Source organism: Nicotiana tomentosiformis, chromosome 8, assembly GCF_000390325.3.
Source record: "Nicotiana tomentosiformis chromosome 8, ASM39032v3, whole genome shotgun sequence".
NCBI lineage: Eukaryota > Viridiplantae > Streptophyta > Magnoliopsida > Solanales > Solanaceae > Nicotiana > Nicotiana tomentosiformis.
This window is the reverse complement of record NC_090819.1, coordinates 138,041,068-138,067,310: the sequence shown is the minus strand read 5'-3', so window position 1 is coordinate 138,067,310 and position 26,243 is coordinate 138,041,068. Positions and strand designations below refer to the sequence as shown.

Sequence of the window (26,243 nt, the reverse complement as noted above, 5' to 3'; positions counted from 1 at the left end):
GGGAGTAAGAGCACTTAGTACTTGGGGGCAGGGTTAAGAGTTTCTCAAGGTTCTAGTACTAGTGATTTTTCACAACTAAATGAGCTTGAAGTTTATTTGTCACAGAGAATTGAGGAAGTGAATCCCGACGGCTCCTTTAATATTTTGGAATGGTGGAAGGACAAAGAAAAGCACTTTTCGATTCTTTCAAGGATGGCCCGAGATATTTTAACTATTCAAGCTTCAACAATGGCATCAAAGAGCCCTTTAAGTCAAGCAAGACTTCAACTAGGTGATTATAGAGCGTCTATGAGGGAGAGCTTGGAAAATCAGTACTTTTCATAGATTGGATCCGTTCGGAAAGAAGAAATTTTGGACTTGCTGAATCACAACCAGAGGTAGACGAAGCTTACGAAGAAATGTTAGCTGAACTTGCGGAGGATGATGCTTCGCCTGGAGGCGGTGATTACCAAGATTCTTTTCCGCCGCCACTAACGGAAATTCTTTCGGACCTTGAAGGATTTATGAAATTTGTAAGAGATACCATGTAAATTAATATGTAACTTGTATTTTGGCACATCTTGATTAGTTTCTTTTTCTTGTCAATAGTGGTATTAGCACCTTGTTGTGCTCATTCCATAGGGGAGAGGAAGACTAAGAAAGATATTGCCATGATTTTGTAATGCTATAATAAAATTATAACGCATTGCTTTGAATATCTCTTTAAAATATTTTTGTCTTTTTATATATCTTAAGTTGTATATATAGTATAATATATATATATATATATATATATATATATATATATATATATATATATATATATATATATCTTAAGATGTATATATAGTATATAAATCGAATATAGCTTATATATATATTAAGATGTATATATAGTAAATCGTTTCCACACCAAATTGATTTTAGTCCAGGGTCACAAGTTAGAGGTTATATTCAAAAAGAATTTTTCACTGATAAATGGAACCAGTTTAAAACTTGGTTTTTTGATACTTATAGTAAAGAAGATTTAAACAATATTCTCAAGAATTTTATGAAACTTGTGCTTTACATAATCAAATTATGTATTTTGTTCCTTGGTTTATAACCACATATTTACCACTTTTTATAAAAGTTTTAGAAAGATCTTATAAAGACGGGAATGGAAATATTACTAAAGCCATTTACCCTCCTCAAGCACATTTTATTTTACCTAATAATACAGGTATTACTTTTACTGCATTTCAAAAATTTATTGATGAAGATGTTGCTGTAGTCAGCATCACAGAAATTAATAAATTAATTTCTCAAAATAATTATTTGAGTTTATATGTTAAAGTTTTGGGTGAAAACATTAGTTTTCTTAATAAAAAAACTTGATGATTTAACAGTCTTGATTAAGAAAATGAGTACTAACAAGAAGATGACTGATATTGCCTCTACTTCAGGAAGCAAATCAGAACCTCAAATTGTTGTTACTCATATTCAAAGACCCCATGATATTCAGGATTTTAAATTTAAATCTTTTGGTGACTTAGAAGAACTTCTTGATAAAAAGTTATCCGGTTTGAATATCAAACCTATTGATTTATAAAATGATTTTGCTGATAAATTAGATTCTACTTTTGATTATAAAAAGGATGTTTTGTCAGAGTTAAATAAACTCAGAAGTTATCCCAAAAAGAAAAGTAAGTTTACAGATAGCAGATATGCTGATAAACCTAGAATGCAGACTTATTATTACAATCGTCCTACTCCTCAAGATGTTTTAATAGAGGAACGTGATTGGAATCAGACTAATACGTCTTACAGTGGTTCCGAAATTTATAAATGGAATCTTGATGGTTTGACTAATAGGCAGTTAACTATTCTAGTACATAGAATGCTTATGTATGCAACTATATGTAAAATTATGAAGAATACAGACAAGAATATTTGCAGAATGATTGTTGCAGGTTTTACTGGCCAACTTCGTGGCCGGTGGGACAATTATTTGTCTGTCGACGAAAGGGAAATGGTTATTAACGCTAAAGCCATTGACGAAGGACTTGATAACTTAGGCATTGCCCTAGTGGCAAATAGAGAAGATGTCGTTTATTCCCTTATTCTTACTATATTAGAACACTTAAATGGTAGATTTACCAATCAGAATGAGACTGTTCGTACTCTCCTTAATAGCCTTAGATGTAAGACCTTAAGTGAGTTTAGGTATTATAAAGACACCTTTATGAGTAGCGTGATGAAACTACCTGAAAATAAGTTTGAACATTGGAAAGCTAAGTTCATAGATGGCCTTCCCTCTTTATTTGTCAAAAGAGTTAGAAAGGTTTTAAGAGGTAGTTATGGAGAAATTCCATACACAGACTATACCTATGGTAAGTTAATAGGAATTTGCACACAGGAAGGATTAAACTTGTACAATGAATTAAGATTGTCCAGACAGCTTAAGATGGATAAGCTTAAGGAAAGAAACCAATTAAGAGACCTTTGCACCCAGTTCGGTTTACCCGAGACTTCCACTCATAAGAAGAAGAAACATAAGTATCATAGATACCCCAACTAAGACAGTCCTTATAGGAGAAATAGATCTAGATATAGATCCAAAGAAGAACGAGAAGCTAAGAAAGCCCATCGTAAGGCTACTAGATTTACCAAAAATAGGTCTAAGAGAGATCTAGCTCACATTAAGTGTTATAAGTGTGGTAAATTTGGCCATATAGCTCCGAATTGTAAGCTTCAAAAGCTGAAAATCTTAGGACTAGACGATGAGTTACGTGATAAGGTTTATGGTTTGTTATACACTTCTGGATCAGAATCTGATTATTATTCTGAATCAGAATCCGAAGCTGAAATTGATTTACTTGATTTATCTGATAGTGATAAAAATATTGATAATGCTTGTACAACTTGCAAAGGTGATACATGTACTTGTGATGATGAATTTTATAAATTACAATTACAATTTGAAAATTTAAACATGAAAACTATTACATTTGATAATGTAATAGAACTTTTAAAAGAAGTTACTGATGAAAAACTTCGTGAAAAGATTATTAATTTGGCTGCTAGTTCAAGTTCTAATTCAAGTTCTAATTTTGCAAAACCTTTTGGAAAAGAATTTGAATATTCCCCGCCTTATTCTTTACTAGAGATTAATAACCGTTTGTTAAACAAAAATACAACTCCAACAAGAGATTCTTCTTTCGATGATTTAAAAATTAAAGTTGAAAACTTGAAACGAGAGATCAAATCTCTTAAACAAAATCAAATGATTTGTGATCATAGGATTACTCAGATTGAGAAAATCAATTCTCCAGCTGAGAAATCTAATGATAAAAATAAAGGTATTTTTGAAAATGATATTGAAGAAAAACCTATTAGTTTTAATCCTAAACATGATATGTTTTTAGGGATGATGCAAATTATTACTGCTCATAAATGGTATATCAATTGTACTATTCTCCTTAATAATAGTTTTTCAATTACAAACATTGCCATGATTGATAGTGGAGCAGATGTTAGCTGCATTCAAGAAGCTTTAGTATCTACGAAATATTTTCAAAAAACTACTCATATGGTTAGATCTGCATCTGGACATGCTTTAGATATAAAGTATAAACTTCCTAATACGGGTATTTGTCATAATAAAGTCTGTATTCCTCACTTCTTTTTCTTGATAAAAAACCAGTTATACCCTCCAATTATACTTGGAACACCGTTTATCAACGATGTTTATCCTTTTACTAGCATAGACTCGAAAGGTTTTACTGCTACCTATAAGGATAAAAAGATAAGTTATACTTTTGTTACAGATCCAGTAACCAGAGATATTAATGCTTTAATTGATATGAAGCAGAAACATGTTGATTCTTTACAATTAGAATTGTTTAGTATTAATATATTTGACACTTTAAATTCTACTAAAGTACAAGAAAAAATCAAATTGATTTCTGAGCAAATTGCTATTGATATTTGTAATGAGCATCCTAGTGCTTTTTGGAATCGAAAAAAGCATATTGTCACTCTTCCGTATGAAGACAATTTCTCTGAGGATGATATTCCTACTAAATCTCGACCTTGTCAGATGAACGCATAATTAGTAGAATTTTGCAAAAAAGAGATTGATAGTTTGCTATCAAAGGGTTTGATAAAACCCTCAAAATCTCCTTGGTCATGTACAACCTTTTATGTTAATAACGCAGCTGAAAAGGAACGTGGTGTTCCTAGATTAGTCATAAATTATAAGCCCTTGAATAAATATTTGAAGTGGGTTAGGTATCCTATTCCTAATAAAAGAGATTTATTGTCTAGATTATATGACGCCAATATACTTTCAAAATTTGATTTAAAATTTGGATATTGGCAGATTCAAATATTTAAAGAGCATACTTATAGGACTGTTTTTAATGTTCCATTTGGGCAATATGAATGGAATGTTATACCTTTTGGTTTGAAAAATGCCCCTTCAGAATTCCAAAAAATTATGAATGATATTTTCAACCCCTATATAGACTTCGTCATTGTCTATATCGATGACATTTTGGTATTTTCCAAAACACTTGAAATGCATATTAAGCATTCAGATATTTTCAAAAGAATTGTCATACAAAATGGTTCGGTAATCTCAAAACAAAAAATGAGTTTATTCCAAACTAACATTCGATTCTTAGGACATTATATTTGTCAAGGAAAGATTACTCCTATTCAAAGATCGATTGATTTTGCCTCAAAATTTCCGATGTTATTACTGATAGAACTCAGTTACAAAGATTTTTGGGAAGTTTCAATTATATTTTGCCTTTTTATAAAGATCTGTCACGTGATTTAGCCCCCTTATATGATAGGCTAAAAAAGAATTATAAAAATCCTTGGACTGATAGTCACACTACTTTGGTCAAAAGCAACGTGTTAAATCTTTACCTTCCTTAACCCTTGCTAATCCTGCATGGCAAAAGATTGTAGAGACTGATGCGTCTAATATTGGTTACAGAGGGATTTTGAAACAGATAAATCCCAATGATAAACATGAATATCTGATTAGATTCTACTCTGGTAAATGGTCTGAAGCCTAGAGAAAATACGCTATTGTGTTACATGAAATGTTAACCATAGTAAAATGTGTTTTAAAATTTCAAGACGACTTATACAATCAAAATTTTTGATAAAAACTGACGCACAATCTGTTAAATATATGTTTAACAAAGATTTTAAACATGATGCCTCGAAAATGATATTTGCAAGATGGAAAGCTCAATTAGCCCCTTTTGATTTTGAAATACAATATAAAAAGGGAATTGATAATTCTCTGCCAGATTTTTTATCTCGTGAATATTTACAGGATTGAACCCCCATGGGGTAGGGGAAGAGGTAGAGGTTGGGGAAGATCGTCCCCACAACCCAGAGGAAGGTCATCACCTTCAGGATCATCATACGGATCCTCATCAAACTCCCTAGTTATACAAATGGGAAGAAAAGGTTTAGTCAATGAGAGGATATCTCTCAGAGAAGAAGCATCGATCGGACCATCCGTCCATCTGGAAGATATTCCAGAAGATAATCCGTTATACGCACATTTGCAGGCATATTTGACTGCTCAAAAACAGAAAGATACTTCTGTTAAGCAAAGTGATACTTTTGCTTCCATTACTAAAGATGACAATGATGATATCAAGTCATACGAGAAAGTGTCAAAAAGAAAACTCTGACATTCAGAGAAAAGAATAATCGTGGAAGATATTTTAAAGGTATTTAATAAATGGGTTATATTATCCGGGTGAGTCATACAAAACCCGTTCCTACTATGAAACAATACTAACCAGTACTGGCAGTGTAAATTTTCAGCACTTTTCTGGGTAGAGCATAGACGAGAACGTTTATAACTTCTCGAAGATTATAATTAAACAGATTATATCTGTTGAAGACTAAGGTATATCCACAATGAAAGAACGGCAGATAAGCCTTAACAAAAATAAAATGAATTTTACTTATTTGGATTATATCCAAGCATTTGATAAAGTATTATACTACAACAATGACAGACACAAACATACTTGGTTTATTAAAGTATGTGCAAAGATATTTGCAGAGCCAATTCCTAACTGGTTTCTAAATTAGTGGTAATACCACGGTCCAACAATAAAATTTTTACCTAATCCATTTCTCATGTTATACAAAGAATGGATAAAAATTTCTCCTTTTATAAACAATTTATATCACGCAGATCATATCTGCTACCTAGATAAAATCAACCAGATTTATTTCTTTGTGGAATTTTTTATTCCCTGGATACACAAATAGAATCCAGAAGTCGGATTCACCGAAGAACAATTCCCACGCTTATACAGGACTTTTTACAATAATTTTTGGGACAAGTTAATGAAGAAGGATCCCAAAACAAAGACCTTATATGGTCAAGAACTATTGGATTCAATCGAGATGAAAATCCAAGAATATTCCAGCAAACCTCAGAAAGAGGTAATTGATGATAGTTCAGTAAGACATATTGCTAGAAGGATCTCCTTTCAAGAAGGAGATAAAGCAGAGATGATGAATAAATACTTGGAAGAGGTCAAAAGAAATTTACTTCATTCCATTAATCAATATGAAAAATCAGATACGTCAATGCAGAGTGAAACAAGCAACGATGATATTGCTGAAGATTCTCAGCCCATTGAAGCAGAAAGAATATTATCTGAAGAAGACTTAAATGATACAGAAGAATTCATCCGCAAAATGAAAGAAGCGAAAAAGAGACCAGCATAGTGAAATAGTTGGACCCCACAAAAACAGTGAAACCGCCGGACCCACAGCAACAGTGAAGCCGTCGGACCCCACTCAAACAGTAGATACACTGTTCATCAATAATAGATACTCTGTTTTAATAGTAGAAACACTGTAACAGGGACCCACGTGACCCACTTTTTACTATTCATAGATTCCTTTTCTTTTTCTATTTATAGAATCCATTCGTTCATTCTTAAGAGGATCTCGAGACTCTCTCTCTCTAGAAATTAATTTATTAATTTCTGTGATGCTGACTGCAGCAACATCTTTAAATCTTTTGGTGACTTAGAAGAACTTCTTGATAAAAATTTATTCAGTTAGTTTAGTCAATGAGAGGATATCTCTAAGAGAAGAAGCATCGATCGGACCATCTGTCTATCTGGAAGATACCATTTTAATAGGATCAAGTGGCGGGCGGTAATCCGCCATGCCTTCTCAATTAAACTAAAACAGAAATCACCCGTTTGACCGGGAACTGGACTTGTTTCACACCTTTCATCTGGCTTTTATATGCCTGGAAGGTTTCCACCAGTTAAAGATTTCTATCTTAATTTATTTGAGAATTCTTAATCTAGCTAATTCAGTACCCTTATATTTAAAGACTGGCGGTAATTCGCACAATCAGTAAGGATAAGAATTGAAATATACTTGAATTTTATATATAGTTTAATGACTGTATGGAAGGTTAAAAACCTTTACTCAAGCAAGGGGTCTGTCATAATATAATACATACTTTTATTGAGCCCATGTGTCTAGCAGTTCTAACCGTGAAAGAAGATGCCCTTTTAACTCCTTTATCGGGCTGAGGTTCACGGCTGGCTAGACGAAGCCACTAAGGCAAAGCCAATAAGAGCAGTGTTATATCAGACTGTACCAACCATCTTGACACCAAGTCAAAACTCTATATATAAAACTCATTTATATTTTAATAGATGCCGTCGCTTTCATGGTGTATATAGGAGAGAAGTTAGATACTCAACATATATATGAAGTCTCTTAGCCGGACATCATCACGGCCAGAGAGGAGAGACTAGAATAAAAGCTAACTAAGAAAAACAGATATATGTACCTTGTGGCCAAGAAGCAAGGCCCTGAAGATGAAGAACTGAGAACTTTTTATTTACTTGTTCTTCTGTTACAATGAGTAAACTACAAACTAACTCTTTACTTACAACATAGAGAGAGAGAGAGAGAGAGTTCTAGAGAGAGAGAGTCTCGAGTTCTTCCTCTGAAGAATGAACGAATGGATTCTATAAATAGAAAAAGAAAAGGAATCTATGAATAGTAAAATATAGGTCCCGTGGGTCCCTGTTACAGTGTTTCTACTGTTGAAACAATGTATCTACTGTTGATGAACAATATATCTACTGTTGAGTGGGGTCTAGCGGCTTCACTGTTACTGTGGGTCCCGCGGCTTCACTGTTTTTGTGGGGTCCAGTTGTTTCACTGTGCTGGACTTTTTTCCGCTTCTTTCATTTTGCGGATGAATTCTTCTGTATCATTTAAGTCTTCTTGAGATAATATTCTTTCTACTTCAATGTGCTGAGAATCTTCAGCAATATCATCGTTTCTTGTTTCACTCTGCATTGACGTATCTAATTTTTCATATTGATAAATGGAATGAAGTAAATTTCTTTTGACATCTTCCAAGTATTTATTAATCATCTCTGAGGTTTGCAGGAATATTCTTGGATTTTCAGCTCGATTGAATCCAATAGTTCTTGACCATATAAGGTCTTTGTTTTGGGATCTTTCTTCATTAACTTGTCCCAAAAATTATTGTAAAAATTCCTGTATAAGCATGAGACTTGTTCTTCGATGAATCCGACTTCTGGATTCCATTTTTGTATCCAGGGAATAGAAAATTTCAGAAAGAAATAAATCTGGTTAATTTTGTCTGGGTAGCAGATATGATCTGCGTGATATAAATTGTTTATAAAAGGAGAAATTTTTATCCATTCTTTTTATAACATGAGAAATGGATTAGGTAAATTTTTTATTGTTGGACCGTGGTATGACCACCAATTTAGAAACCAGTTAGGAATTGGCTCTTCAAATATCTTTGCACATACTTTAATAAACCAAGTATGTTTGTGTCTGTCATTGTTGTAGTATATTACTTTATCAAATGCTTGGATATAATCCAAATAAGTAAAATTTATTTTATTTTTGTTAAGGTTTATCTGCCTTTCTTTCATTGTGGATATACCTTAGTTTTCAACAGATATAATCTGTTTAATTATAATCTTCGAGAAGTTATAAACGTTCTCGTCTGTGCTATACCCAAAAAAGTTCTGAAAATCTACACTGCCAGTACTGGTTAGTATTGTTTTATAGTAGGAACGGGTTTTTTATGACTCACCCGAATAATATAACACATTTATTAAATACCTTTGAAATATCTTCCACGGTTCTTCTTTTCTTTGAATGTCAGAGTTTTCTAAGAGAAATATCATTTCTCTTTTTGACACTTTCTCGTATGATTTGATATCATCATTATCATCTTTAGTAATGGAAGCAAAAGTATCACTTTTCTTAACAGAAATATCTTTCTGTTTTTGAGCAGTCAAATATGCCTGCAAATGTGCGTATAACGGATTGTCTTCTGGAATATCTTCCAGATGGACGGATGGTCCGATCGATGCTTCTTCTCTGAGAGATATCCTCTCATTGACTAAACGTTTTCTTCCCATTTGTATAACTGGGGAGTTTGATGAGGATCCTTATGATGATCCTGAAGGTGATGACCTTCCTCTGGGTTGTGGGGACGATCTTTCCCAACCTCTACCTCTTTCCCTACCCCAGGGGGGTTCCATCCTGTAAATATTCACGAGATAAGAAATCTGGCAGAGAATTATCAATTCCCTTTTTATATTGTATTTCAAAATCCCTCCGTAACCAATATTAGACGCATCAGTCTCTATAATCTTTTGCCATGCACGATTAGCAAGGGTTAAGCAAGGTAAAGATTTAATACGTTGCTTAATATTTTTGACCAAAGTAGTGTGACTATCAGTCCAAGGATTTTTATAATTCCTTTTTAGCCTATTATATAAGGGGGCTAAATCACGTGACATATCTTTATAAAAAGGCAAAATATAATTTAAACTTCCCAAAAATCTTTGTAACTGAGTTCTATCAGTAATAAAATCGGAAATTTTGAGGCAAAATCAATCGATCTTTGAATAGGAGTAATCTTTTCTTGACAAATATAATACCCTAAGAATCAAATGTTAGTTTGGAATAAACTCATTTTTTGTTTTGAGATTACCAAACCATTTTGTATGATAATTCTTTTGAAAATATCTAAATGCTTAATATGCATTTCAAGTGTTTTGGAAAATACCAAAATGTCATCGATATAGACAATGACGAAGTCTAGATAAGGGTTGAAAATATCATTCATAATTTTTTGGAATTATGAAGGGGCATTTTTCAAACCAAAAGGCATAACATTCCATTCATATTGCCCAAATGGAACATTAAAAGCAGTCCTATAAGTATGCTCTTTAAATAATTTAATCTGCCAATATCCAGATTTTAAATCAAATTTTGAAAATATATTGGCGTCATATAATCTAGACAATAAATCTCTTTTATTAGGAATAGGATACCTAACCCACTTCAAATATTTATTCAAGGGCTTATAATTTATGACTAATCTAGGAACACCATGATCCTTTTCAGCTGCGTTATTAACATAAAAGGTTGTACATGACCAAGGAGATTTTGAGGGTTTTATCAAACCCTTTGATAGCAAACTATCAATCTCTTTTTTGCAAAATTCTACTAATTATGCGTTCATCTGACAAGGTCGAGATTTAGTAGGAATATCATCCTCAGAGAAATTGTCTTCATACGGAAGAGTGACAATATACTTTTTTCGATTCCAAAAAGCACTAGGATGCTCAGCAGAAATATCAATAGCAATTTGCTCAGAAATCAGTTTGATTTTTTCTTGTACTTTAGTAGAATTTAAAGTGTCAAATATATTCATACTAAACAATTCTAATTGTAAAGAATCAACATGTTTTTGCTTCATATCAATTAAAGCATTAATATCTCTGGTTACTGGATCTATAACAAAAGTATAACTTATCTTTTTATCCGTATAGGTAGCAGTAAAACCTTTCGAGTCTATGCTAGTAAAAGGATAAACAGCGTTGATAAACGGTGTTCCAAGTATAATTGGAGGGTATAACTGGTTTTTTACCAAAAAAGGAAACGAGCAATACCGACTTTATTCTGACAAATACCCGTATTAGGAAGTTTATACTTTATATCTAAAGCATGTCCAGATGCAGATCTAACCATATGAGTAGTTTTTTGAAAATATTTCGTACGTACTAAACCTTCTTGAATGCATCTAACATCTGCTCCACTATCAATCGTGGTAATGTTTGTAATTGAAAAACTATTATTAATGAGAATAGTACAATTGATATACCATTTATGAGCAGTAATAATTTGCATCATCCCTAAAAACATATCTTGTTTAGGATTAAAACTAATAGGTTTTTCTTCAATATCATTTTCAAAAATACCTTTATTTTTATCATTAGATTTTTCAGCTGGAGAATTGATTTTCTCAATCTAAGTAATCCTATGATCACAAATCATTTGATTTTGTTTAAGAGATTTGATCTCTCGTTTCAAGTTTTCAACTTCAATTTTTAAATCATCGAAAGAAGAATCTCTTGCCGGAGTTGCATTTTTGTTTAACAAACGGTTATTAACCTCTAGTAAAGAATAAGGCGGGGAATATTCAAATTATTTTTCAAAAGGTTTTGCAAAACAAGAACTTGAACTAGCAGCCAAATTAATAATCTTTTCACGAAGTTTTTCATCAGTAGCTTCTTTTAAAAGTTCTATTACATTATCAGATGTAATAGTTTTCATGTTTAAATTTTCAAATTGTGATTGTAATTTATAAAATTCATCATCACAAGTACATGTATCACCTTTGCAAGTTGTACAAGCATTATCAATATTTTTATCACTATCAGATAAATCAAGTAAATCAATTTCAGCTTCGAATTCTAATTCAGAATAATAATCAGATTCTGATCCAGAAGTGTATAACAAACCATAAACCTTATCACGTAACTCATCGTCTAGTCCTAAGATTTTCAGCTTTTGAAGCTTACAATTCGGAGCTATATGGCCAAATTTACCACACTTATAACACTTAATGTCAGCTAGATCTCTCTTAGACCTATTTTTGGTAAATCTAGTAGCCTTACGATGGGCTTTCTTAGCTTCTCGTTCTTCTTTGGATCTATATGTAGATCTATTTCTCCTATAAGGACTGTCTTAGTTGGGGTATCTATGATACTTATGTTTCTTCTTCTTATGAGTGGAAGTCTCGGGTAAATCGAACTGGGTGCAAAAGTCTCCTAATTGGTTTCTTTCCTTAAGCTTATCCATCTTAAGCTGTCTGGATAATCTTAATTCATTGCATAGGTTTAATCCTTCCTGTGTGCAAATTCCTATTAACTTACCATAGGTATAGTCTGTGTATGAAATTTCCCCATAACTACCTCTTAAACCCTTTCTAACTCTTTCGAAAAATAAAGAGGGAAGGCCATCTATGAACTTACCTTTCCAATGTTCAAACTTATTTTCAGGTAGTTCCATCACTCTACTCATAAACGTGTCTTTATACCACCTAAACTAACTTAAGGTCTTACATCTAAGGCTATTAAGGAGAGTACGAACAGTCTTATTCTGATTGGTAAATCTACCATTAAAGTGTTCTAATATAGTAAGAATAAGGGTATAAACTGCATCTTCTCTATTTGCCACTAGGGCCATGCCTAAGTTATCAAGTCCTTCGTCAATGGCTTTAGCGTTAATAACCATTGCCCTTTCGTCGACAGACAAATAATTGTCCCACCAGCCACGAAGTTGGCCAGTAAAACCTTCAACAATTATTCTGCAAATATTCCTATCTGTATTCTTCACACTTTTACAGATAGTTGTATACATAAGCATTCTATGTACTAGAATAGTTAACTGCCTATCAGTCAAACCATCAAGATTCCATTCGTAAATTTCGGAACCACTGTAAGACGTATTAGTCTGATTACAATCACGTTCCTCTATTAAATCATCTTGAGGAGTAGGACGATTGTAATAATAAGTCTGCATTCTAGGTTTATCAGCATATCTGCTATCTGCAAACTTACTATTCTTTTTGGGGTAACTTCTGAATTTATTAAACTCTCACAAAACATCATTTTTATAGTCAAAAGTAGAATCTAATTTATCAGCAAAATCATTTGATAAATCAATAGGTTTGATATTCAAACCGGATAACTTTTTATCAAGAAGTTCTTCTAAGTCACCAAAAGATTTAAATTTAAAATCCTGAATATCAGGGGGTCTTTGAATTTGAGTAACAACAATTTGAGGTTCTCATTTGCTTCGTGATGTAGAGGCAATATCAGTCATCTTCTTGTTAGTACTCATTTTCTTAATCAAGACAGTTAAATCATTAAGTTTTTTTATTAAGAAAACTAATGTTTTCACCCAAAACTTTAGCATATAAACTCAAATAATTATTTTGAGAAATTAATTTATTAATTTCTGTGATACTGACTGCAGCAACATCTTCATCAATAAATTTTTGAAATGCAGTAAAAGTAATACATGTATTATTAGGTAAAACAAAAGGTGCTTGAGGGGGGTAAATGGCTTTAGTAATATTTCCATTCCCGTCTTTATAAGATTTTTCTAAAACTTTTATATAAAGTGGTAAATATGTGGTTATAAACCAAGGAACAAAATACATAATTTGATTATGTAAAGAACAAGTTTCATAAAATTCTTGAGAAATATTGTTTAAATCTTCTTTACTATAAGTATAAAAAAATCAAGTTTTAAAATGGTTCCATTTTATCAGTGAAAAATTCTTTTTGAATATAACCTCTAGCTTGTGACCCTGGACTAAAATCAATTTGGTGTGGAATCATTAAGTATCATTGGGGTCAAAATCCATTTCGGACGCAGAAGGAATATCCTTATTAGAAATATTATCACTGTCTTGTACAATATTTGTTTTGGGGTTAATCTTAACCCTTTCAACAGGTTTATCACCTACTTTAGTAGAAATTATGTGTAGAGATGCATCACGATTTCTAGCTGGTCCATAGATTGGTTCAACAGGAGAAATGTGTTGAATATCAGGCAACAGTCTACGATTGGTAAAGGAATGTCTATTATAATTAGAACTAATTGCAGGCAATAGTCTATTATTAGAAAATGATTGTCTATTATAAGTGGAACTATTATCCTCAAACTGAATGCAAATCCTACCATCCAGATTTTGAGTAATATGAGAATACTCAGTATTACTAACAACATCAGTTATCTGACTAGGGGATATAACCGAATCCAAAGTCCATGTAGTTGGAAAATTAATTTCCTCCCACTTAATAGGTCTCCTCGTGGTGACCTTAGACTTTGCAAAATTCGTTTCCACTAGAATAGTCTGATCAGATGTATCATATAATTTACATCTGGGGTTTAACGTAGATAGTAATTTAAAATAAATCCTATATGATAAACATATAAGTTTAGAACCAAGCGCATAATTATAACCATGCGTTTTCATATTTAATGTTAACGCATCTAGTATATTAACATCTGGCTTTTATATGCCTGGAAGGTTTCCACCAGTTAAAGATTTCTATCTTAATTTATTTGAGAATTCTTAATCTAGCTAATTCAGTACCCTTATATTTAAAGACTTGCGGTAATCCGCATAATTAGTAAGAATAAGAATTGAAATATACTTGAATTTTATATATAGTTTAATGATTGTATGAAAGGTTAAAAACATTTACTCAAGTAAGGGGTCTGTCATAATATAATACATACTTTTATTGAGCCCATGTGTCTAGCAGTTCTAAACGTGAAAAAAGATGCCCTTTTAACTCCTTTATCGGACTGAGGTTCACGGCTGGCTAGACGAAGCCACTAAGGCAAAGCCAATAAGAGCAGTGTTATATTAGACTGTACCAACCATCTTGACACCAAGTCAAAATTCTATATATAAAACTCATTTATATTTTAATAGATGTCGTTGCTTTCATGGTGTATATATGAGAGAAGTTAGATACTCAACATAGATATGAAGTCCCTTAGTCAGACATCGTCACGGCCAGAGAGGAGAGACTAGAAGAAAAGCTAACTAAGAAAAATAGAAATATGTACCTTGTGGCCAAGAAGTAAGTCCCTGAAGATGAAGAACTGAAAACTTTTTATTTACTTGTTCTTCTGTTACAATGAGTAAACTACAAACTAACTCTTTACTTACAACTTAGAGAGAGAGAGAGAGAGAGAGAGAGAGAGAGAGAGAGAGAGAGAGATCCTCCTCTGAAGAATGAACGAATGGATTCTATAAATAGAAAAAGTAAAGGAATCTATGAATAGTAAAAATTGGGTCCCGTGGGTCCATGTTACAGTATTTCTACTGTTGAAACAATGTATCTACTGTTGATGAATAGTGTACCTACTGTTTGAGTGTGGTCCGGCAGCTTCACTATTTTTGTGGGGGTCCAGTTGTTTCACTGTGCTGGTCTCTTTTCCGCTTCTTTCATTTTGCGGATGAATTCTTCTGTATCATTTAAGTCTTCTTCAGATAATATTCTTTCTGCTTCAATGGGCTGAGAATCTTCAGCAATATCATCGTTGCTTGTTTCACTCTACATTGACGTATCTGATTTTTCATATTGATTAATGGAATGAAGTAAATTTCTTTTGACCTCTTCCAAGTATTTATTAATCATCTCTGCTTTATCTCCTTATTGAAAGGAGATCCTTCTAGCAATATGCCTTACTGAACTGAAATCTATTACCTGTTTCTGAGGTTTGCTGGAATATTCTTGGATTTTCATCTAGATTGAATCCAATAGTTCTTGACCATATAAGGTCTTTGTTTTGGGATCCTTCTTCATTAACTTGTCCCAAAAATTATTGTAAAAATTCTTGTATAAGCATGGGAATTGTTCTTCGGTGAATCAGACTTATGTATTCCATTTGTGTATCTAGGGAATAGAAAATTCCAGAAAGAAATAAATCTGGTTGATTTTGTCTGGGTAGCAGATATGATCTGCGTGATATAAATTGTTTATAAAAGGAGAAATTTTTATCCATTCTTTGTATAACATGAGAAATGGATTAGGTAAAATTTTTATTGTTGGACCGTGGTATGACCACCAATTTAGAAACCAGTTAGGAATTGGCTCTGCAAATATCTTTGCACATACTTTAATAAACCAAGTATGTTTGTGTATGTCATTGTTGTAGTATAATACTTTATCAAATGCTTGGATATAATCCCAATAAGTAAAATTCATTTTATTTTTGTTAAGGCTTATCTGCCTTTCTTTCATTGTGGATATACCCTAGTCTTCAACAGATATAATCTGTTTAATTATAATCTTCGAGAAGTTATAAATGTTCTCGTCTGTGCTATACCCAGAAAAGTGCTGAAAAACTGCACTGCCAGTACTGGTTAGTATTGTTTCATAGTAGGAACGAGTTTTGTATGACTCACCCGGATAATATAACCCATTTATTAAATACCTTTGAAATATCTTCCACGATTCTTCTTTTCTCTGAATGTCGGAGTTTTCTAAGAGAAATATCATTTCTCTTTTCGACACTTTCTCGTATGACTTGATAGCATCATTGTCATCTTTATTAATGGAAGCAAAAGTATCACTTTGATTAACATAAGTATCTTTCTGTTTTTGAGCAGTCAAATATGCCTGCAAATGTGCGTATAACGGATTGTCTTCTGGAATATCTTCCAGATGGACGGATGGTCCGATCGATGCTTCTTCTCTGAGAGATATCCTCTCATTGACTAAACTTTTTCTTCCCATTTGTATAACTGGGGAGTTTGATGAGGATCCGTATGACGATCCTGAAGGTGATAACCTTCCTCTGGGTTGTGGGGACGATCTTCCCCAACCTCTACCTCTTCCCCTACCCCAGGGGGGTTCCATCCTGTAAATATTCACGATATTAGAAATATGGCAGAGAATTATCAATTCCCTTTTTATATTGTATTTCAAAATCAAAAGGGGCTAATTGAGCTTGCCATCTTGCAAATATCATTTTCGAGGCATCATATTTAAAATCTTTGTTAAACATATATTTAACAGATTGTGCGTAAGTTTTTATCAAAAACTTTTGATTGTATAAGTCGTCTTGAAATTTTAAAACACATTTTACTATGGTTAACATTTCATATGCCACAGTAGCGTATTTTCTCTGGGCTTCAGACCATTTACCAAAGTAGAATCTAATCAGATATTCATGTTTATCATTGGGATTTATCTGTTTCAAAATCCCTATGTAACTAATATTAGACGCATCAGTCTCTATAATCTTTTGCCATGCAGGATTAGCAAGGGTTAAGCAAGGTAAAGATTTAACACGTTGCTTAATATTTTTTACCAAAGTAGTGTGACTATCAGTCCTAGGATTTTTATAATTCTTTTTTAGCCTATCATATAAGGGGGCTAAATCACGTGACAGATCTTTATAAAAAGGCGAAATATAATTTAAACTTCCCAAAAATCTTTGTAACTGAGTTTTATCAGTAATAACATCGGGAAATTTTGAGGCAAAATCAATCGAACTTTGAATAGGAGTAATCTTTCAATGACAAATATAATGTCCTAAGAATCGAATGTCAGTTTGGAATAAACTCATTTTTTGTTTTGAGATTACCAAACCATTTTGTATAACAATTCTTTTGAAAATATCTAAATGCTTAATATGCATTTCAAGTGTTTTGGAAAATACCAAAATGTCATCGATATAGACAATGACGAAGTCTAGATAGGGGTTGAAAATATCATTCATAATTTTTTGAATTCTGAAGGGGCATTTTTCAAACCAAAAGGCATAACATTCCATTCATATTGCCCAAATGGAACATTAAAAGCAGTCCTATAAGTATGATCTTTAAATATTTGAATCTGCCAATATCCAGATTTTAAATCGAATTTTGAAAATATATTGGCGTCATATAATCTAGACAATAAATCTCTTTTATTAGGAATAAGATACCTAACCCACTTCAAATATTTATTCAAGGGCTTATAATTTATGACTAATCTAGGAACACCACGTTCCTTTTCAGCTGCGTTATTAACATAAAAGGTTGTACATGACCAAGGAGAATTTGAGGGTTTTATCAAACCCTTTGATAGCAAACTATCAATCTCTTATTTGCAAAATTCTACTAATTCTGCGTTCATCTGACAAGGTCGAGATTTAGTAGGAATATCATCCTCAGAGAAATTGTCTTCATACAGAAGAGTGACAATATGCTTTTTTCGATTCCAAAAATTACTAGGATGCTCAGCACAAATATCAATAGCAATTTGTTCAGAAATCAATTTGATTTTTTCTTGTACTTTAGTAGAATTTAAAGTGTCAAATATATTCATACTAAACAATTCTAATTGTAAAGAATCAACACGTTTTTGCTTCATATCAATTAAAGCATTAATATCTCTGGTTACTAGATCTGTAACAAAAGTATATTTTATCTTTTTATCCTTATAGGTAACAGTAAAACCTTTCGAGTCTATGCTAGTAAAAGGATAAACAGCGTTGATAAACGGTGTTCCATCTCTAGAACTCTCTCTCTCTCTCTCTCTAAGTTGTAAGTAAAGAGTTAGTTTGTAGTTTACTCATTGTAACAGAAGAACAAGTAAATAAAAAGTTTTCAGTTCTTCATCTTCAAGGCCTTGCTTCTTGGCCACAAGGTACATATTTCTATTTTTCTTAGTTAGCTTTTCTTCTAGTCTCTCCTCTCTGGCCGTGACGATGTCCGACTAAGAGACTTCATATCTATGTTGAGTATCTAACTTCTCTCATATATACACCATGAAAGCAACGACATCTATTAAAATATAAATGAGTTTTATATATAGAATTTTGACTTGGTGTCAAGATGGTTGGTACAGTATGATATAACACTGCTCTTATTGGCTTTGCCTTAGTGGCTTCGTCTAGCCAGCCGTGAACCTCAACCCGATAAAGGAGTTAAAAGGGCATCTTCTTTCACGGTTAGAACTGCTAGACACATGAGCTCAATAAAAGTATGTATTATATTTTGATAGACCCCTTGCTTGAGTAACGGTTTTTAACCTTCCATGCAGTCATTAAGCTATATATAAAATTCAAGAATATTTCAATTCTTATCCTTACTGATTGTGCGGATTACCGCCAGTCTTTAAATATAAATACACCATGAAAGCGGCGGCATCTATTAAAATATAAATGAGTTTTATATATAGAATTTTGACTTGGTGTCAAGATGGTTGGTACAGTCTGATATAACTCTGCTCTTATTGGCTTTGCCTTAGTGGCTTCGTCTAGCCAGTCGTGAACCTCAGCCCGATAAAGGAGTTAAAAGGGCATCTTCTTTCACGGTTAGAACTGCTAGACACATGTGCTCAATAAAAGTATGTATTATATTATGATAGACCCCTTGCTTGAGTACAGGTTTTTAGCCTTCCATACAGTCATTAAACTATATATAAAATTCAAGAATATTTCAATTCTTATCCTTACTGATTGTGCAGATTACCGTCAGTCTTTAAATATAAATACACCATGAAAGTGACGGCATCTATTAAAATATAAATGAGTTTTATATATAGAATTTTGACTTGGTGTCAAGATGGTTGGTACAGTTTGATATAACACTGCTCTTATTGGCTTTGCCTTAGTGGCTTCGTCTAGCCAGCCGTGAACCTCAGTCCGATAAAGGAGTTAAATGGGCATCTTCTTTCACGGTTAGAACTGCTAGACACATGGGCTCAATAAAATTATGTATTATATTATGACAGACCCCTTGCTTGAGTAAAGGTTTTTAACCTTCCATACAGTCATTAAACTATATATAAAATTCAAGTATATTTTAATAGATGTCGTCTCTTTCATGGTGTATCTATAAAATTCATAATCACAAGTACATGTATCACCTTTGCAAGTTGTACAAGTATTATCAATATTTTTATCACTATTAGATAAATCAAGTAAATCAATTTCAGCTTCGGATTCTGATTCAGAATAATAATCAGATTCTAATCCAGAAGTGTATAATAAACCATAAACCTTATCACGTAACTCATCGTCTAGTCCTAAGGTTTTCAGCTTTTGAAGCTTACAATTCGGAGCTATATGGCCAAATATACCACACTTATAACACTTAATGTCAGCTAGATCTCTCTTAGACCTATTTTTGGTAAATCTAGTAGCCTTACGATGGGCTTTCTTAGCGTCTCGTTCTTCTTTGGATCTATATCTAGATCTATTTCTCCTATAAGGACTGTCTTAGTTGGGATATCTATGATACTTATGTTTCTTCTTCTTATGAGTGGAAGTCTCGGGTAAACCGAACTGAGTGCAAAAGTCTCCTAATTGGTTTCTTTCCTTAAGCTTATCCATCTTAAGCTGTCTCGACAATCTTAATTCATTGCACAGGTTTAATCCTTCCTGTGTGAAAATTCCTATTAACTTACCATAGGTATAGTCTGTGTATGAAATTTCCCCATAACTACCTCTTAAAACCTTTCTAACTCTTTCGTAAAATAAAGAGGGAAGGCCATCTATGAACTTAGCTTTCCAATGTTCAAACTTATTTTTAGGTAGTTCCATCACTCTACTCATAAAGGTGTCTTTATACCACCTAAACTCACTTAAGGTCTTACATCTAAGGCTATTAAGGAGAGTACGAACAGTCTCATTCTGATTGGTAAATCTACCATTAAAGTGTTCTAATATAGTAAGAATAAGGGTATAAACTGCATCTTCTCTATTTTCCACTAGGGCCATGCCTAAGTTATCAAGTCCTTCGTCAATGGCTTTAGCATTAATAACCATTGCCCTTTCGTCGACAGACAAATAATTGTCCCACCAGCCACGAAGTTGGCCAGTAAAACCTTCAACAATCATTCTGCAAATATTCCTATCTGTATTCTTCACACTTTTACAGATAGTTATATACATAAGCATTCTATGTACTAGAATAGTTAACTGCCTATCAGTCAAACCATCAAGATTCCATTCGTAAATTTCGGAGCCACTGTAAGACGTATTAGTCTGATTCCAATCACGTTCCTCTATTAAAACATCTTGAGGAGTAGGACGATTGTAATAATAAGTCTGTATTCTAGGTTTATCAGCATATCTGCTATCTGCAAACTTACTATTCTTTTTGGGGTAACTTCTGAGTTTATTAAACTCTGACAAAATATCCTTTTTATAGTCAAAAGTAGAATCTAATTTATCAGCAAAATTATTTGATAAATCAATAGGTTTGATATTCAAACCGCATAACTTTTTATCAAGAAGTTCTTCTGATTCACCAAAAGATTTAAATTTAAAATCCTGAATATCAGGAGGTCTTTGAATATGAGTAACAACAATTTGAGGTTCTGATTTGCTTCCTGAAGTAGAGGCAATATCAGTCATCTTCTTGTTAGTACTCATTTCCTTAATCAAGACTTTTAAATCATCAAGTTTTTTATTAAGAAAACTAATGTTTTCACCCAAAATTTTAACATATAAACTCAAATAATTATTTTGAGAAATTAATTTATTAATTTCTGTGATGCTGACTGCAACAACATCTTCATCAATAAATTTTTGAAATGCAGTAAAAGTAATACATGTATTATTAGGTAAAACAAAAGGTGCTTGAGGAGGGTAAATGGCTTTAGTAATATTGCCATTCCCGTCTTTATAAGATCTTTCTAAAACTTTTATAAAAAGTGGTAAATATGTGATTATAAACCAAGGAACAAAATACATAATTTGATTATGTAAAGCACAAGTTTCATAAAATTCTTGAGAAATATTGTTTAAATCTTCTTTACTATAAGTATAAAAAAACCAAGTTTTAAACTGGTTCCATTTATCAGTGAAAACTTCTTTTTGAATATAACCTCTAGCTTGTGACCCTGGACTAAAATTAATTTGGTGTGGAATCATTAAGTATCATTGGGGTCAAAATCCATTTCCGACGCAGAAGGAATATCCTTATCAGAAATATTATCACCGTCCTGAACAATATTTGTTTTGGGGTTAATCTTAGCCCTTTCAACAGGTTTATCACCTACTTTAGTAGAAATTGTGTATAGAGATGCAGCACGATTTCTAGCTGGTCCATAGACTGGTTCAACAGGAGAAATGTGTTGAATATCAAGCAACAGTCTACGATTGGTAAATGAATGTCTATTATAATTAGAACTAATCGCAGACAATAGTCTATTGTTAGAAAATGACTGTCTATTATAAGTGAAACTATTATCGTCAAACTGAATGCAAATCCTACCATCGAGATTTTGAGTAATATGAGAATACTCAGTATTACTAACAGCATCAGTTATCTGACTAGGGGATATAACCGAATCCAAAGTCCATGTAGTTGGAAAATTAATTTTCTCCCACTTAATAGGTCACCACGAGGTCACCCCCATTAAATGTGAAAACATTAATTTTCTCCCACTTAAGGTCACCACGAGGAGACCTATTAAGTGGGAGAAAATTAATTTTCCAACTACATGGACTTTGGATTCGGTTTTATCCCCTAGTCAGATAACTGATGTTGTTAGTAATACTGAGTATTCTCATATTACTCAAAATACGGATGGTAGGATTTGCATTCAGTTTGACGATAATAGTTTCACTTATAATATACAGTCATTTTCTAATAATAGACTATTGCCTGCGATTAGTTCTAATTATAATAGACATTCCTTTACCAATCGTAGACTGTTGCCTGATATTCAACACATTTCTCATGTTGAACCAGTCTATGGACCAGCTAGAAATCGTGCTGCATACTTAACCCACTTCAAATATTTATTCAAGGGCTTATAATTTATGACTAATCTAGGAACAATAAATCTCTTTTATTAGGAATAGGATACCTAACGTATATATAGTATATAAATCGAATATAGCTTATATATGACTTATATATTATGTATATATAGTATAGTATATATATATATAGTATATTCGATTGTATACATCTTAAGATATACTATATATACATCTTAAGATATACTATATATATATCTTATATATATATATATATATATATATATATATATATATATATATATGTGTGTGTGTGTGTGTGTGTGACAATTCTATAATATAATTTACAAATTGCCTTAGATATTTTTATTACCATTTTTTTTCTCTAACTTGTATAAAAAAAATAAAAAAATAGAAAGTATCTGTTGGGCCCGATTAGGCCCGGATCAGCCCACTTAACTTGGGACCGTTAGTTCGTGATCCCGGTCCCGGGCCGGTTCCAACAAGAAGCCCGCGAAGCCCAGGACCACTTAGGACCGGCCCCGGCCCACATGCCATCCTTACTCGATAGTATAAGATAGGGTAGATGTGAACAATATACCAAAATAGAGAGTTATATTTGACCTTTTTCCCTATTTTTAATGGACAATTTCGAATCCACAATTTTCTATTTAGCTTTTCATATTTGGATTTTTCTAATGATTTCTTTACTTTAGCATAGCGTAGTTTCTATAAATAAATTAAAAATAATAGTACCATATATCTCCGCCCAAACCGACAATAGGAAGATGATAAAAGTGGGAGAATCAAAGCTTCGAAGTTAAGAAAGAGAAAGAGAGAGTTTGCTTAAGGTACTTCATTGTCCCACTCCCACCACTTATATTTCGAAAAATATTTAGAACCTCGCATTCTTATAAGAATCTCATTGGCTATGAGTTATGACATGCCCTTTTAAGAGAGAAAAAATAATACTGATAATTTCAGGTCTATTTTTAGACATATGGTTCTATTTTCCAGCTATTCATAATAAAATTACAATCTTCAGGGTTCAAAGAAAACTTGTCTAACAAATATGCTGTTTATTTTTTAAATTCCACAAAAATACCAAACTAAAGAGTGAAATTATGAAAAATTGTTATAGACACTTCAAACATAGTTGTATATACTTGTTACTCTCAGGCGAGATGTAATATACACCACAAATGCACTCATTGTCATTGTTTTCGACTTATATATTTTAACATATGTATTTTTTTTTGTTACAAAAGTTAGTGGTTATAGTTGTATACTTTACCCTTTAAATAGACTAGTTTTAGTATACGTGTCATTTATATATGTTAATAAAATACGTGCCTAGCGATTATTGTAAAGTTTATATTTAAAATTAATAAAATTAAAATAAGATTAAATACCATAAATTTAAAATTAGCCTGAATTCTTTCTTAAATATAAAAGTGAATAACAAGAATATTATCATAATTACTATATTAGAGTGACTCGAACTCATCTTTTAGTTAACCTCTAACATAAAAAGTCGGAACAATAAAAAATGGTATTTAACTTGTAAATATAGCAAAAAGTTCCTATAATTGAAAATCTTACCAATACAATATAGCGTCTAAAATATATCATTAATATTGTTCATTTAGATAAAAGTTCATTAGAGAAAAGAAGAAGAAACTTAGATTATACGTTGAAGGAGTAAATAGAAATTGAAGATAGAGTATTAGTTTAAGCATTGATAATTATAAAAATTCTCACACTCAAATCTACAAAAAGACTTAGAGAAAAATAATTATTCGTCAAGGGAAACCGAACATGGCATACTGTTGGCTTATTCATGCAAGAAATAGTTATTTGTTCTTTGCATCAAAATTAATATGGACTAAATCATAGCATGGAAAGACACGATAAAATTGTAAAGTAATTTTTTTGTCCAATTGAATATAATTTAGAAACATTATGTTCGTTAACCATATAAATCCAATCTACTTGATTATTATAATTCAAAGACTAAAGAAGAATTACCTCTAGAAAATAGTTAATCGGCCTCGATGTTCCATTGACAATGGTGACAATCAAATTTGCAAACAAATGTCTATATAATCTATAAATTTATAGACTATATTAAAAGCGCGAAAACTCTTAGCAAAATGTGTTCTTTTTTTTCTTACCCTTTAAAAATAAAGTTCACATTAAACAAAATTGTAATTTAAATAACAAAGTAATGGTTATATTTGGATAAAAAATTCTAAGCGTAATGGAGTTCTAAATATAAGAAATTTTGTTTCCTACTTTGATTTCGAATTTTTGAGTCACTCTTTTAATATTATATAATTCTATGTCAAAGAATAAAGATTTCTAACCTAAAAGAACTCTAGGGCATATTCCAACTTTGGTTTTTCCTTTTTTGGTGTTAGTTACTTTTTGAAATAAGGAAGAATTTATAAATACCCAAAATTTAGTTGATTCAAATCCCTAAATATTAGGAAAGTAACTTAAATTATAATTGTATCCAATGTAAAATATATTTTTAAAGGGTAAAAAGGACGAACGATATTTCGCTAATCGCCTTCGTGCTTTTAATACAGTATAAATAATTTCTCTCTGGATGTATTGTGCGCTTAGAAATTAAATAGTAGACAAAATTCTTCTGAAAAGAAGACATAATAACATTTAACATAATTGACTTGGTAATAGTAAGACTAGCCGTTTATCCGTAAAACGGTATAGTTTAATTTATACGTGGTTTATAGACAAGTGAATCGATTTGATCTTAAGATGATAAATGAATTAGACAAAAATATAAGGCTTAACCTTGAAATTGAGATAAAACTGTAAAGATCTTGACCTCGGGTACAAAACTTCCGGAGGCAGTAGGAGCAATATAATTTAAGCAAGAAAGTAAAATATTATTGAGCTTTGAACAGAGTGTAGTGTATGCTTATCCGAAAATTTATGTCCCTTACAATGGTTATGGGGATCACTATTTATAGTGGTGTATAGGGAATGAAGCATTTGAATCAAGCCCCTCTTTAATGACAATTATGAGGGTCATTGAAGAATGTATAACGATAAGCAATGAATGCTATATTCTGTGTAACAGAAAGTGCACTTAATACTATAGAATATTCTTCATTAAATGTTACTATGTGGTAGGCATTTACTTCGCCTTTATGAATATCATTCTCTCCGGTATCAAACGAGATCGTTGACCTTAGGCCCGACTGTTTTCTGTCTTCGGCTCCACATGTCACTCTCTCATACTAACATTAAATATGAATATATTTTATCCCATACAGATAATCCCCCTGCTTTTCGGTGGCATAACTTTGTGTCACCGGAAAGTTGGTAGAGATACCTTTCTTGGCGGAAACTTCTCTGACCCCCTCTGAAAAGTTTCTGATGACTGATTAGATGCACGTCTCTCTGTATTTAATGCCCCTAACACGCGTCATCCCACGATTCAACACCACTTTTGCCGGTTATCGAGGTAATTATGGCCACGATTTTAGCCGCATATTCCTTTACTTATACGCATCAAACTTCTTCATTTACACTTCATAATTCTCTAAACTCTCTCAAGCTCTTTTACTCATCTCGTACTTTGTCTTCAACTTTTC

General features: G+C 32.3%; 1 protein-coding gene across 1 annotated transcript; it reads left to right on the top strand.

Annotated features, from left to right (window-relative positions):
- The first annotated feature begins 398 nt into the window (after window positions 1-398).
- Window positions 399-4,072, top strand: LOC138898223 (uncharacterized). The gene is made up of 4 exons (XM_070184271.1): window positions 399-512; window positions 1,895-2,351; window positions 3,387-3,553; window positions 3,665-4,072. Exons 1-4 carry the CDS (start codon window positions 399-401, stop codon window positions 4,070-4,072), a joined length of 1,146 nt encoding a protein of 381 aa, XP_070040372.1.
- Window positions 4,073-26,243: the final 22,171 nt, after the last annotated feature.

Coding starts and splice junctions, on each gene's coding strand:
- LOC138898223 (XM_070184271.1), top strand. CDS start 399: ATGTTAGCTGAACTTGCGGAGGATGATGCTTCGCCTGGAGGCGGTGAT. Junction 2,352..3,386: donor ATACACAGACTATACCTATG/GTAAGTTAATAG, acceptor ATATGTTTTTAG/GGATGATGCAAATTATTACT. Junction 3,554..3,664: donor TTCAAAAAACTACTCATATG/GTTAGATCTGCA, acceptor ATAAAAAACCAG/TTATACCCTCCAATTATACT.